General features: G+C 43.5%; 1 protein-coding gene across 2 annotated transcripts in view; it reads right to left on the bottom strand.

Annotated features, from left to right (window-relative positions):
• Positions 1–13,844, bottom strand: part of RASA1 (RAS p21 protein activator 1) — a 1,052,852-nt gene that overhangs the window by 881,059 nt on the left and 157,949 nt on the right. For both annotated transcript variants that reach the window (XM_085632428.1, XM_085632429.1), the window contains exon 4: positions 1,982–2,052. In XM_085632428.1, the coding sequence (XP_085488554.1) occupies positions 1,982–2,052 (71 nt within the window). The remainder of the gene's footprint in view (positions 1–1,981; positions 2,053–13,844) is intronic.

The raw sequence follows: 13,844 nt of genomic DNA, 5'->3' as shown, positions 1-13,844 counted from the left end.
GGAGGAATGCTTCCAATAAACCTGCCTATGTGGCTCCCATGCTTACTGTGCCACTAAAGCCAAGCTACACCTAACCAAAGAGTCTAGTCTGGGTTAAAGCTGCTTTGGGTTGCTTGTGTTCTATTGGAGCAGGCCTATGACTGATTTCCATGGGACTGAGTCCATACAGGGGTGGCATGATGGGCAAAAGAACAATGGGTTGGAATGCTACCCGGAGAAACTGCCTGTGAAGATACTTATTGTATTACTGGCCTTTAAATTGGTACGCTTAAAACAGTACTCTCCATTATAGCTAAAACCCGACCAGGACCCCGGGGCATTTCCTCCTGTAGTATACGATGCCAGCAGTCAATAACCCACACTGTGCTCCTTGTCACCATAGTCTTTGCTCCTCTTTACCTCCTGCTGTACAGATCGCCCTATCCCTTTTAACTTACACGCTATGCCGCAACTCTCCTGAGTTACGGCCGCTCCTCTGCTCCCTCCATGGCATTCCACTACTCTTAGGTCTAGGAGTCGGGCCCTCGTCACAATTAGAGTCTTCCTCTCTTTGGCCCAGGAACGTGATTGCCGTCCTCCTCTCTGGATCGGGTTCTCTTTCTTTCCTTCCTTACATCCGTCCTCTTTTTACTTCCTGCTTCGAGGGATCTTTCACCTCCTACAGGATCCAAGGATTGGTGGTTATCTCCTCAAAAATCCACCTTTCTGTTTGAGATAATCGTAGTCCTTTGTTAATGTGTCTGTTTTCTTTTTAATGGTCCTTTTGTTTGTCTTGACAGGTCCCGCACCTGCATCAGAAAAGAACTACGGGAGCCGCCAGTGAGAATTGGGGTAAGTAGGGGAAATCGGGGGCTGTTCCTTAACAGACCATAATCAGAATATTTTTTAAGGCATCTTTGAACAGTAAATTATTTCCTTCTTTTATCTAACCTGATTAGAAAGGTTTGCGTATGTAGCTCTTCCAGTAAACCAGTAAACAATTCCATTCATCGGCTGCTACATGGTAGAATGCTCTCTCCCCAAAGAGGGAATTACAAACTTTTACAACAGTCAAAAGAAATTTGCCTCCTGATAGAAGATTTTGAGAAGGAATATGAATGTTCAATTATTTATAACAAACAGATAAGGAACATTCAGGCACATTCTTGTGAAGAATGACCGAGGATTCAATACTGAATTCTTTGAATCACTGGAAGCCAGAAGAACGGTCCTTGACTGCACTTTTAGCAAAGGTTTGGATGCTGCATTTTGAATTGTCACCTTCTGATCAGCTTCAATGGGAGATGCAGATAGCTGGAGTTAGCATAAACCAAATTAAATGGATAAATGTGATAACTATCTGTTTGAAAAGGCAAGACGGAATGACAGTCAGAATCTTCTTAAAACAATTGATATTCCTTGTGTTCCAAAACAAATGTTTCAAAAGCAATATCCTTTCATTTTTTTTCAAGTGATTAACGGAAGAAAGCAGAGGTCCCACAGTGCCTAGCCAGAGGGTGAAGCCCCATTTCTCAACGCATTTCCTAGTAACACTTTTGTCATGCTGAGGTACAATTTAAGGAAACTGGGGGGTCACCGAACGGGAGATAAAAAATAATAGTTTCTGAGACATTAAAGATGAGAACCCTGAATTCTGAAAGCCTACTCATGGAGTTAAAAAAAAAAAAAAGGAGGGGGGCTGAGGGGTTAATTTTGATTGGGGTTGGTTAATTTATTTTACATATTTGATGTAAAAGAAACATAAGATATATTGGCTTTATATAAGTATTACTTTTAGAAATTTCTATCTGTTTTAAAGATGTTTCAATATCCAGCCAGCGTAAAGGTAATATTTTTTTTATGTTAATAACAATCCCATAATAGATGGAACATGAATTCATATAGCACAATTTACTCCATATTTTGAGAGATTAATTTGTATGATTAACATTATATATGAATTTTTTAAATAATTTATGTGTTGTAATTTAGTAAACAGTACCTTATCTCGTCTGTCTCTGGTACTTTAGTATAAGGCAAAATGGCTCGCACTCTCTGTCGATCTTCCACTGGCTAAGAATAAACAAAAATAGAAGAGAAAAAAAAAGGATGAGGATCATAAATCAGTTAATTGTAGATGTACACCAACTTTCAGACAGTTATTTAAAAAATAAGCACACAGTGAAACAGCCAGTTATGCAAAAATTGATGCAGGCTACATTTAAAAGCAGAGTGACCAAACCCTGCTGTGTTGCCTCAGCATAACAGAAACACAGATGAGCCTCTAATTATATTGTGAGCAATAATACATTTACACATGAACACTTTCCACTCAATAGAAAAATATACACTTTTAGGAGCTTCTAGAATTCAAATGTGCATGCCTAATGGGTTAATGCTGGATGAGTCTACAATAAAGGTGGTCCTCTGGGGGTAATTAGTGGGAACAGACCAGCCTTGCAACTGCAATAAATAAATGCATGCATGTATGTATGTAAGGCCTTCATCTCCCCCTAATCCGTATAACCTTTACCTTTATTTTGATCTTCATTGACAATTTCCAGTTTTCCTTAAAGGTTATTTTTTAGCAAGTTGGGAATTATCTATCACCTTTGGTTTCAAGGAGCTTAATTAGAATCAATATGCGATAGGAGGGTCCACAACGTCTCCACCCCTCCTCCCCCCTTTGACGTGGTAATGGAGCAGGAGGCATTCTTTCTTTCATACAAGATGAATAGAGGTTTCCCAACACCCAAGATTAACTCCGCTACTACCGTTTTTTCCAGTCAAGAATTTCTCCACCTCTGCCTTGGACTTAGCTTAGCACACCAAAACTATTTAAAATTAATACAATTAGGGGTGTGGCCAGCATGGCGACAGAGTAAGTTTCTTCCTCCCGCTCAACAGCAGACTCAGGAAATCCGGTTGGGATGGGAGCAGGCCCTGCAATGGTCCAAATTTAACGAGCATCCATAATGTAAATGAGGAACGTCACCCCCTAAATAACATTCAAAGACCAAGCATTAGGGGTTAGGCCCAAGACTGAAGAAAAGTGATCTGGAATAAGTCGACAAAAGCAGCATTCCACCATCCCTGCCTTCATAGTTATAGCCATTACAACACAGCTGCACCCTGAAGACCAGCTTTATAGAAAGGGGATGTGTGGGAGCCTTCAGCTGCAAGAGCACGCGTGAGGTCAAACTCGACCGCCTGAGGCTGAAGAGGAAGCCTTGCTGATCATCTTGGATAAAGTGACAGAAAGAAATTATGGCCTCCCACAAGCACACAAAAGACTCTAATCTCAAAGAATGAAAAACAGGAAATGCACAAGGAGGAGGTTGCTGATGGATGAGATATTATCAACCTCTTTCCACAAAGACTACTGCAGAGCTCTGCTCACCAAAACCTTTATGTAGGATCTGTTTCCGACAGGGCATTGCTTGCCTAAGGGAAGATACTGCAAAAGATCTTAAAGATATGCAATGAGACATGCATGAATTGGGACTAAGGTATCCTCATTGGAAGGTGCAGGTGTCACTTGGTAGGAGGAGTTGGACTTATTTCAGAGAGAAATTCTGGAACTCATGGACCAGAACATGGACCTTCAGGTCCACCTGGAGGATCTTAAAGACAGGTCACATTGATTTAACATAAGGATACGAAGAGCACCCTGTGACGCAGAAAAAGACATTTGAAGGCTACATTAAATGCCCCTTTCATCACATACTACAAGAACTCTCGCAAGAATGCATACAGCTCAAAACAGAGGGGAGAACATTTGGAGCAAGAGAACACTGCAGACATCTTAACGAGCATTATATCAACAAAAAGAAGCCAGCATTACAGCAGCTCACAAGGGAGGCACAACTAACTTTGAAGACACAGAGATATGGTTATATCAAGACCTGTCAACTATCACCCTTCAAAGAAGATGGTTACTTTGTTCAGCAAAAGCATTTCTGAGGGAGAAGGGTGTCCTACCACTGGTAACTCCCTTTCCACACGTTTGCTTGGCAGAAAGAGACATCGCCTCCACACGCCTACTGTGTCCTAGGCCGTGCAGGACCTGTCAGAACGTGTGGAGACCCCCTCGCCTTCCCAAACAAGATCAGAGAATGGGAGTTCGGGTCACTGTTCTGGGACATGGAGCAATGCACCCATAAAGAAATCCATGCTTAAACCATCGAAGGAAGGCTGTGTGGGACAAAACTACAACTCGATGATGTGGAAAGGAAGGACTGAGGCACACAACCTTGCCACTAAAGGGGGTCTTCTTTGTCTCTTTGCCGCATTTGGTAAGGGAATGATTACTCCCATAGCTCTCAAATCGACTCAGTAGCAGCTGATCAAGGGCTAGGGGCAACATCAGGTGCTACGGCAAACACGATGGAGTTGGGCGGTAGGAGGAATAATGGTTAAAAATTGAATTCTTGGACTAAACAATGCCCTGCTGGACAGGTACAAAAGCCCTTTCCCAAGAAATGGGAACTCCAATTGGAGAGAGGGAGGGTTGGTTGTGTTGTTTGTTTGTTTTCCTTGTTTTTATTCAGGTAAGAATCTGGTACACACCGCTAGACACAATCATACTCTGCTGTTTGTAGAAGACATTATTCGAGTCGGGGAGGGAGAGGAACCTGTCTATTTACTCCCATCAAAATCCATGTAGTTTACATTGAAGGTCACAGATATTAAAGTTTCTGAGGTTTAATCAACGGGTCGAAATGCCCTGGCTAAAAGTCTTTCTCGGCATAACATGCTAAGGGGCTCTTCCTGCAACATATGTGTACTGCAGGAGACTCACCTTTTGAAGCAAGATAGGAGTCGCAAGCAATCCCTGCTGACAGTTTTTCTCAATACAGTTTTACTCCTAGGGCTCCAGTAAAAATGGAGGGGTGGCCATATTGTTTGGAAATAAATTCAGGGGGAAGGTTCTGAGCTCTCCTACTGAAATTCTAGGGCACTTACTGACGAATTAAGTCTCCATGACCAAGTACAATTTTACTCTGGGCTTCATTCATACCCCAGAAGAGAAAAATGCCAAAGTACTGCTTGACCAACGGCTGTATCATTGCTCTGTGCCGAATCTAGGCAGTAATACTGGGTGAAAGTGGGCCTGCTCTTCCAGGTTCCAGGATGGGATGGCATATACTTTGGCACTTCGGCAAAGAAAGCTACTGTTGTAGACTGCTCTTCTAGAATGCAACTTAGCCTTGTGTCTTAAAGGCCTAAAGGCCTTAGAATTGCAGATATGCATAGCTGTTGCAATCCATATTGCTATGGTAGGTTTGGAAACTGGACCTCCTTTGTTATTCTTTCCATAAGCCACAAAATGTTGGTCTTTAGGACATAGATGCTTTGTGCGATGCAAGTAGAGCATCTTTTTACATTGTGTGTGTGTAGAGCTGTCTCTGCTGGTGTTTGAGGATTCAGAAAGAAAGTCTTCAGCATTATGGGTTGGTTGAAATGGAAATCTGTAGAAACCTTAGTTATGAATTTAGGAATGGTTCAGATAATCACCATGCTATCTTTGAATTGCAAGAAAAGGTTCCTTTATTGTGAACGCCTGGAGCTCATTCACTCCTCTTGTGGAAGTAAGAGCTAACAGTAAAGCCACCTTCCATGTGAGGAAAGTGAGTTCTGCCCAGTGAATAGGTTCAAAAAGGCTTTTCATCAATTTGGATAACACCGTATTGAGCTGCTATGTTGGTGGTGGTGACTTTATTGGGGGAAATGCCCTGAATAATCCTTTAAGAAAGTGTAAGATTGGTCACAGAGAAGGAGATCCCAAAGTTCTTCTATACCTAGAAATAGCAGCTACGTGCACTTTAATAAAAGAGTGCACCAGACTGGATCTGGCTAGAGATCGTATATGAGGTAACACCAATTTTGGAAGCGATGAGATAGGATGAACATTAGAATTCTCGCACCATATGCAGAAACACTTTCACTTCTAGTGATATGTTTTGTTGGTGGCGCCCACTCTTGCTTACACAAAGATATTCCTACAGTCCTCTGGAATATCTAGGGGTTGAGCTCATGGTGTTCAGGAGCCAGGCAGATAAGTACAGAGAAATCTGGTCCGGACTAAGGACCTGCTTGTTGTTAACTGACAGTAAGCCCATTTGGGGTTTCAACTGGATGTGGTTGTCCTCTGACAACAGTAGAAGTTCAGTGAAACAGTGTTGTCTGGGCATCATGGAGTAATGAGTATTAGCAGCACTGTTCCCTTTTCATTTTCCTTAGAAGCCTGGGAATAAGAGGGATCGGGGGAAAAGCATACGCATAGATCCCTGACCATCTTCTTAAGAATGCATTTCCCCAGAATCCTTTTGGAGAGAATAGCTTGCGTAGAAGTGGCATTTCTTGTTCTCCTGAGATGCGAATAGATCCAGTTTTGGCTTGTCCCATCGATGGAACATGGCGAACAGAATGAATTGGTTCAGGTCCCATTCGTGACAACTCTGGGTTGTTCTGCTGAAGGCAGTGGTGGCTGCTCAATTAGGGCGTCAGAGCGCCGCCCCACTGCTTTCTCGCAGTGCGAAAAGCAGAACCTAAAATGGTATTTGAAATACCATTTTATGTTCTGCTTCTCGCGCTGCGAGAAAGAAGACGTCAGGAGTATGCCTGGTTGGGGCGGGTGGGAGGGCTTGCCTGGTTGGGGGAGGGTGGGTGGGTCAGGAAGGAGTTGCTTGCACCACTCTAAGTGCCTTAACAGCTTGGTCGGCACTGGGGCCGACCAAAGCAGTCATGCCCACTCTACATTTACACTATGTAGGCTGCATGCAGCCTACATAGAGAAAATGGCGTCTCTACTGTTGACCGGCTGGGTGCCGTCCGGGACTAAGTGCCAATCACAACGCTGCCATTGCAGCGTTGTGATTGACTGAGGAGAGGGGAGGTGAGGGGAGGGAGGATTCATGCTTCCTTTAAAGTTCAAGGAAACCCGGGCGGGACCATCACCCGGCCAGGAACGGAAGAGGCACGGGACAGCGGGACAAGTAAGGTACGTTTTTAATATATTTTTTCACACCCCCCCCTTGCGGGAACCTCCCCCCTACGCGAACCCCGCGACTGAGGCTGGTGTTAGTGTAGTGGTGCACACTAGTGGAAGCAGCAGTCTGGGAATTAATTTATTCAGCAGTCAATTATATCAAAAATGTTTATTTCTGCTGCGATCCCTGCGTCCGACTAACGGCCATTGAATTTTACACTCAAGCGGTGCGCAGGCTCCAGCGAACTCCTGCTGCGCTTCACGCATCGCTCAGCTCATGATTGTGGATCGGATACAGAGAGAGAGACAAGATGAGGCCTGGTTTTATTAGGAAGCCAAGATGACTGCTGAGACTTCGGTAATCTCGTATGATTGCTGAAAAACTGAAAAATCCGGATAAAAAAAAAAAAATCAGTGCAGGTTGCTGGCACAAGAGTCCATGCGCTGATGGTAGTGTCCTGAGTTGGCAGGATGGATGCTACACTCTCAGCGTTGCTGGCAGGTGGTAGAATCCACACTGGCTGCTCCTGCTTCCCCCAGGCTAGGCTAAGAGCAGCGCCTCTGGCAGAAGTTACAGTCTGGGCTGCGAGTTTCCATAAAGGTCCTCCTCCCTGGTCATCACCGCATTCCAGGCCATCCGAAAAATCGGGCTTCTGCTGTTCCAGCACACGCACATTGCTTTTCCTGTTCCCCATCACTGCATCTCCGACCTCCACCTCATCTGCTCCCCTAAACTGCACGATCACATACACATACGGTCTGTCACATTGTCTTTCCTTCCCTGCTCCCGGTCCCTACATTACAATGTCTGCTGCTCACCTGACAAACATCCCCACACACGTACCTGTTCTCCTGCAGAGCACTTTCAATCTGCCTGGAACACACAGCTAAGAATGCACAAATGGCCTTTGTTAGCTGTCAGAAACGGGCATGCGGCCTCACACATATGTGCACCCACAGTCTGTGCTATAACCCAAAGCTGCACAACAACACTTACATTGTCCTCTGTTCCTTCACACTGTACCGCTACCCACCCCCTGTAAATGAACACAGTTCCCTTTCCTCCTGTCTTCCAAGCACACAACTGGCAGTTCCTGTGTACTACGCTGACTCCACTTTGCTTGGTGCTTTACCTTCAGGGTAACAATATGGACTAAACTTTGCCATAGTGCACTGCCAAAAATTGAGCTTAAAAGCACAAACAGCACTGTGAATCAAAAAGCAGCAAACCCAAGTGAGGTACAATGAAGAAAGCGCGCCTCTTAAAATTATATTGGCACAGCCGTTTGCCCAGATACAGCTACATTTCTTTAATCAAGACGCCTTGTTATCTGTTTGGTCACATGCCCACCTTGCCAATAGCACAAATGTAAACATTACATTTTTTTAATGAAATAATCCGCTTTTCATGAAGTTCTGTGCAACTGAGAAAATTGAAAGAACATGTTTTGCATTCATTCCAATGTGTGCTTATTTTTGTTAACTGCTCAGTAACACAGCTGCCTAAAATGTCACAAACTGGTAAACTGTACTACGGTCGAACGGCCTTATTGAATCTATGCGTTGTGCAGGTGCCTGGTGAAGTCCTGCCATGCTTCACACATCAAAGGCAGGTAAAGTGCTCAAATAAATCCCATCAGTACAGATTTTATGCCACCTCCAAGCACATGAACTCAGAATGGATGTCATTAATGCTAATGATGTGTTGATTACTAATTAATGCCTGAGAACACAGGCCATTGGTAATGCTCTTACTGTATTACACTCTGAAAACGAGCTGTAGCTCCCATGCATGGGATTCCCTTCTGTGGCTGTTCCACTTCAGCTCTGTGAGTGTGATGACGACCCATAATAATGTCCTTGAAACTGTAGGGTGCATGTATGTCTGCAAAGAGCGCCTGAGAATGATTCTGACAACGCATAGGATGAGGCTTCAGTCAGAGTCCTGTAGCTTGTCATGAAACACTCACAAACCAGCTTGATGTTTGATGCAGCCTGGGATCTATTATATAAGATACTCCAAGCCATACTCGTGCCTCTTGGTGGTATTTCTTCAATAACCCTTCCTCTCCAGTGCTTCCCGACCCTGTGCTTCACCAGTGACAATTAATGTATGTGTGCAGTGTTTGTTTATGGCCTAACAAATGGCTTGCAGCCTATGTTAAGTGGTTTGATGGAAGGTCAGGCTTCCAAATGCAAGCAATAAAATGCAAGTCATTTGTCCGGACAAACAAAATCACAGGGCCTGGTCAGAGACGTTTTAAGGCATGAACAAAGTGGGCTCAGCACCCCAGAATTTCAGGGTCCTCCTTTTAGAGCCAGCTCTGTTCTGCAGAGTTTCTTGCCCTGGTGACATTGAATTCTTCTTAAACAAATTGATTTAAATACGTTTCCCTTTAATTTATTTTGAATGTAGGTGATATGTGAGAGTCTATTCTAGATATGTTGGAGAGAAATGTTGTTTTTATGTTTCTTGTAACAGCCATAAAAAAAGTGTTCTTTTGAATCAAAAAAGTGTTCTGTTAGATCAAAACAGGATCTCACGTATGATCAATGGTAGGGCGTCACAGAGATTATTTGCAGTAATTTTAGTGAGCATTATTGATGTCATAATTACACTTTCATAACTGCTTAATTAGCCTTCCTGCTTTCTCAAATATGCTCGAAAATGCATTATTTACCCACTATTTTCTCAGGGGGAGAATCCCACTCAACACCAGCCACTCATCACTAACTTTTACGCCACACCACTTTCAAAACTCACCAGCCGCCACTGGCTCAAGGTATCTTCCAGATAGCTGTTGAACCCTGACAGATGTTCTGCTCCGATGGTAACTTGATGAGCTAATGCCCACTTCCATATGTCCTGCACTTCCTGTGATTGGATCTGAGATCTTGTACCTATTTGTTTGTTGAGGTAATGCATACTGGTTGTGTTGTCTGTTCTCATCAACACTGATGATCCCTGTATCCTTGCTAAGAAAGCTTGAAAAGACAGTAAGATCGCTCTGAGCTCTAAAAAGTTGATATGCAACTTTGACTGTGCTATACTCCATTTGCCCTGTATTTGAAGATCTTGCATGCAAGCTCCCCACCGTTCTAGCGAAGCGTCTGTTGGAATGAAATATTACGAAAGTGGAGGAAGGAACGTCAATCCTGATGAGATATTGACGGAACGTATCCACCAAGGAAGAGCTGATTTAATTACTGGTGTGATCTTGATGCTTTTCAAATTGCCCTTCCACTTGAATCCATGGTGAGTCTAGTTCCTGGAACGGTCTCATTTTCAGACGAGCATAAGGTACCGCAAAAATGGCAAATGACATCATCCCGAGAAGAGAATTGAGGAGGCGAACTGAAGCAGACTTTCTTTTCGAAAGACTGCGATCCAGCACCAAACGTTTCCTTTGTATGTCTGCAGACAAGAATGCCTCGTCTAGTAATGTGTCTAAAGAGGCTCATTCAAAATAATTCCTCGTTGAGGGAGCTAGCATAGATTTTTGACAGTTCACTGTGAGCCCCAGTCTGAACCTTTGTAGGCAAGTTGTCGTACCCATCAATGCCTGACAAAAGGAAGGTGCCTTTATCAGCCAGTCATCAAGGTAGATAGGTTGCAACTGAGGACGAGACATTTTGTAAATATCTGGAGCTGATCTGAGACCAAAAGGGAGCACCTTGAATTGGTAATGAGTGACAGCTACTCCTGAGGAATTTGCAATGCCTGGGATGGATCGGAATATGGAAGTAGGCATCCTGGAGATTGAGGCTGGTCAAGAAATCTCTGTGATTGAGGAGATGCAGGATCTCCTGGAGGGTCCTAACTGATTATAGAGATGTGTTAAGATTATGTTCATTTCACACCAATCCTTGGTTTTGTAATATTTACTCCATTTTGTATTGTTTTGAAATTATGTCGCCTCAGAATCATGTATTGTTCACAATATCATTTGAACCAAAATCTTTTTTATTATACATAAATAAAACAATTTTCTAATATGTTTTAATGTAGCTTAATTATGCCCACACTGAGTTCTCTTCGATCATGTTGTCTGGTTTAATGAGTGTTTGAATTAGTCTAACCTTTTTGACTGCCTAGGAATTTTGCTTTTGATTGTATTATTACCCTGGTCTAGGAGCTCTAGAATTATTACAGGGGGTCCTTGTTACTTGCATCATGTAGGCTTGAGCCCTACATGCACAGGCTGGTGAGCTCAGATCTGACCGGGTTTGTACCCGAAAAGGATTGTAGACATAATACTAAGACACAAATAATTATCCTGAATAAAACTACCAGGGCAAGGAAACAACCTTCTTGCGTTCAATCGATGCTGAGAACGCGTTTGACTTCAGGTCTAAAGTGGGCCTCGTCTCCTAGTTCAAAACCAAGAGGATTCTTCCTTCCCATGGCAATGGTTAGAATAAATGTAGTACTGTTATCAATCCGAGAGGTGAAAAGGTTCATTAGACAGAGCTGCACCCTGTCACTGCTGCTCTTTGCTCAATGTGTGGAATCCTTAGCGGAATTAGGGTTTGTATCACTACTAATAAAAAAAAACACACAGTTATAATGGTCTCTTACACCAGGCTTGCAAGGAGCTGTAAAGTTGGCAGATTGATGGATTGTTCTTGCTAGGTCGTATAGCAGCCATTAAGATGCCACTGTTATCTTAAATATTGTCCCTAATGCAGACAATACTGCTACAACCACACCAGGGTCTGATCGAAAATCCTTATCTGGGGGAAGTAAAAAAACATGCATTTCAAAGAGACAAGTCTTCCTCCCTCCCACAAAGAAAGACCCAGGGATTCTACATTTAATGCATTATTACATTTCGGCACAATTCCATTATCTATGGAATGGCACCGACCAACATCAGAGGAATATTGGTGCCTGATGGACCAGAGTGTTACAGGCATCAATATATGTATGGTGCCTGGGTTGGCTAGGAAGAACAGACCATGGAGGGGTGTACTCCTCCCGAATCACCAGAGCCACATTTGAAGCATGGGACAGGGTGGTGAAAGGTCTCACAACAATGCCTTCCCCGATGATATTCATTATTAACAACCCAGATCTGTCCCCGGTACTATGCAGCAAAGATTACCTAGAATGGCAGACCACAAATTGCAAGAGAGCAGAGATGTTTATGATTCGAAAGGTTTACAGTCCTTTGAGCAGTTGATGTCCGGAAATGGCCTGTCGAAGGAGTGCAAGCATTTCCTCCGAATTAGGAATTGTATGACACATCAATCTATGAAGTCCCAAGCTGTTGTGATATCCGAAAAATGACTTCTCGCCAAGTACGACGACAAACACATGTTATCAGATATTTACAAACTCCTCCAGAAAGCAGGCTCCCAAGTGAAGACCCCAGCTCAGAAAAGGTGGGAGGCAGAATTGGAACGATCTCTCACAGATGAACAATGAGGTGACATCTTTTAGAGAATGCACCCTTCAGGCACATGCAGTTTAAGAAAGGAGGTCCTGGCAAAAACAACATTGTTCTGGTACAACTCCCTACCTTGAATACAGTTTGTGCCCCAAGATGTCCTCAGATTGCTGGTGGGGGTTGGAAACAAAGGAACACTAACACACTTATTATAGTGATGCCCCAACAACACTGGCAAAATGTTATAACTAGTGTGAACATCATCTTTTCCACAGACATCCTGCAGTTTCCATCTTACTAGGTCTACCTAACAGCCTGTCCTATTCGCTGTGCTCAGCAAATACCTTGGCCCTCTCCGCTGCTAAACAGGCAATCAAGGGTTTATTGGTGAAAGACTTCATCCCAGAGAATGGTGCAAGGGACCTCCTGGGGATGGAGAAACCCATGTAGGCTGGAGGGAAGGGATGGCCTATTTGAGAATACCTTAGCCAATGTATAGTTTTTCTGTTGCAGGAGTTTAAGGAGCTTACCTGCTCCAAGTACTTGTGAGTGCTTCCCCTCAGGCAACAACACAGATTATGTCCACAACGTTACATAGTTCCTTCTTTACACAACAGACTACACGGTAGCTGTGTGTGATACTCTATCCGTGATAGCTGACGTATTTCTAGGTGCAGTCATCTTACTTAATAAGAATTCCAGAAGGGGAAGGATGGGGGAGGGTTGTGTGGGTGGGTAATTTTGGTGTTCAGTTTTGTTCATAATACCATTAATATCATCCCACCGGCCAGTGGTTGTATGTAGAAGTATGTGGGAACACAAATGAATAAAACAACTGATCAAAACAGTTTAATGAACACAGGTATCTAGACAGTTCTTGTGGATTTCAACCCATTATTCAGTTCTCACAGGAAGACCTATACATTCCATCCAAACTCAATGTACAGAAGAATCTCATGTAAAATGACGCAAACACGAATGCAAATTAGTTTTGAAAAGACTGTCTATTCCTTGGCTCAGAGGAAACCTAAATTTGACTTAAGCCCAGAATGAGAGAGAACAAATTGATGGGACTCACTCCCCATCTGCAGCACCAGCTTACTTGAGTACCCCAAAATGTTGTTTAGTAATGATTTCACACAACCAAGCATTTGCTGTCATCAATGGTACCTTGGTACTGTTTGTAAGCCAAGTGATGCCTTTGCCTGAAATGGAGGCAACTGCAACAGGGTATTCAGTATCACGATGCTCAGTTTCGACCCATGTGTGCAGAGCCTTTAGCATGAGCCAGCTGGGCCTAGGCCCAGGGTGCCAATATTCTGAGGGGTGCCAAGGTTATGCCAACAAAAGCACCCTTCTCATCTTGTTCCAGCCTTGTCCTTGTCCCTGCCTGTTTGTTTGTCTGATTTACCAGTTTAAAGTGATTTTAGCCATTAATTACAATATGGCAGGCAAAGTTTAACCCCTTTGGCCCTCTTACTTGC

Source organism: Triturus cristatus, chromosome 2_1, assembly GCF_964204655.1.
Source record: "Triturus cristatus chromosome 2_1, aTriCri1.1, whole genome shotgun sequence".
NCBI classification, from domain to species: Eukaryota; Metazoa; Chordata; class Amphibia; order Caudata; family Salamandridae; genus Triturus; species Triturus cristatus.
This window is presented reverse-complemented; position numbering and strand designations above follow the sequence as displayed.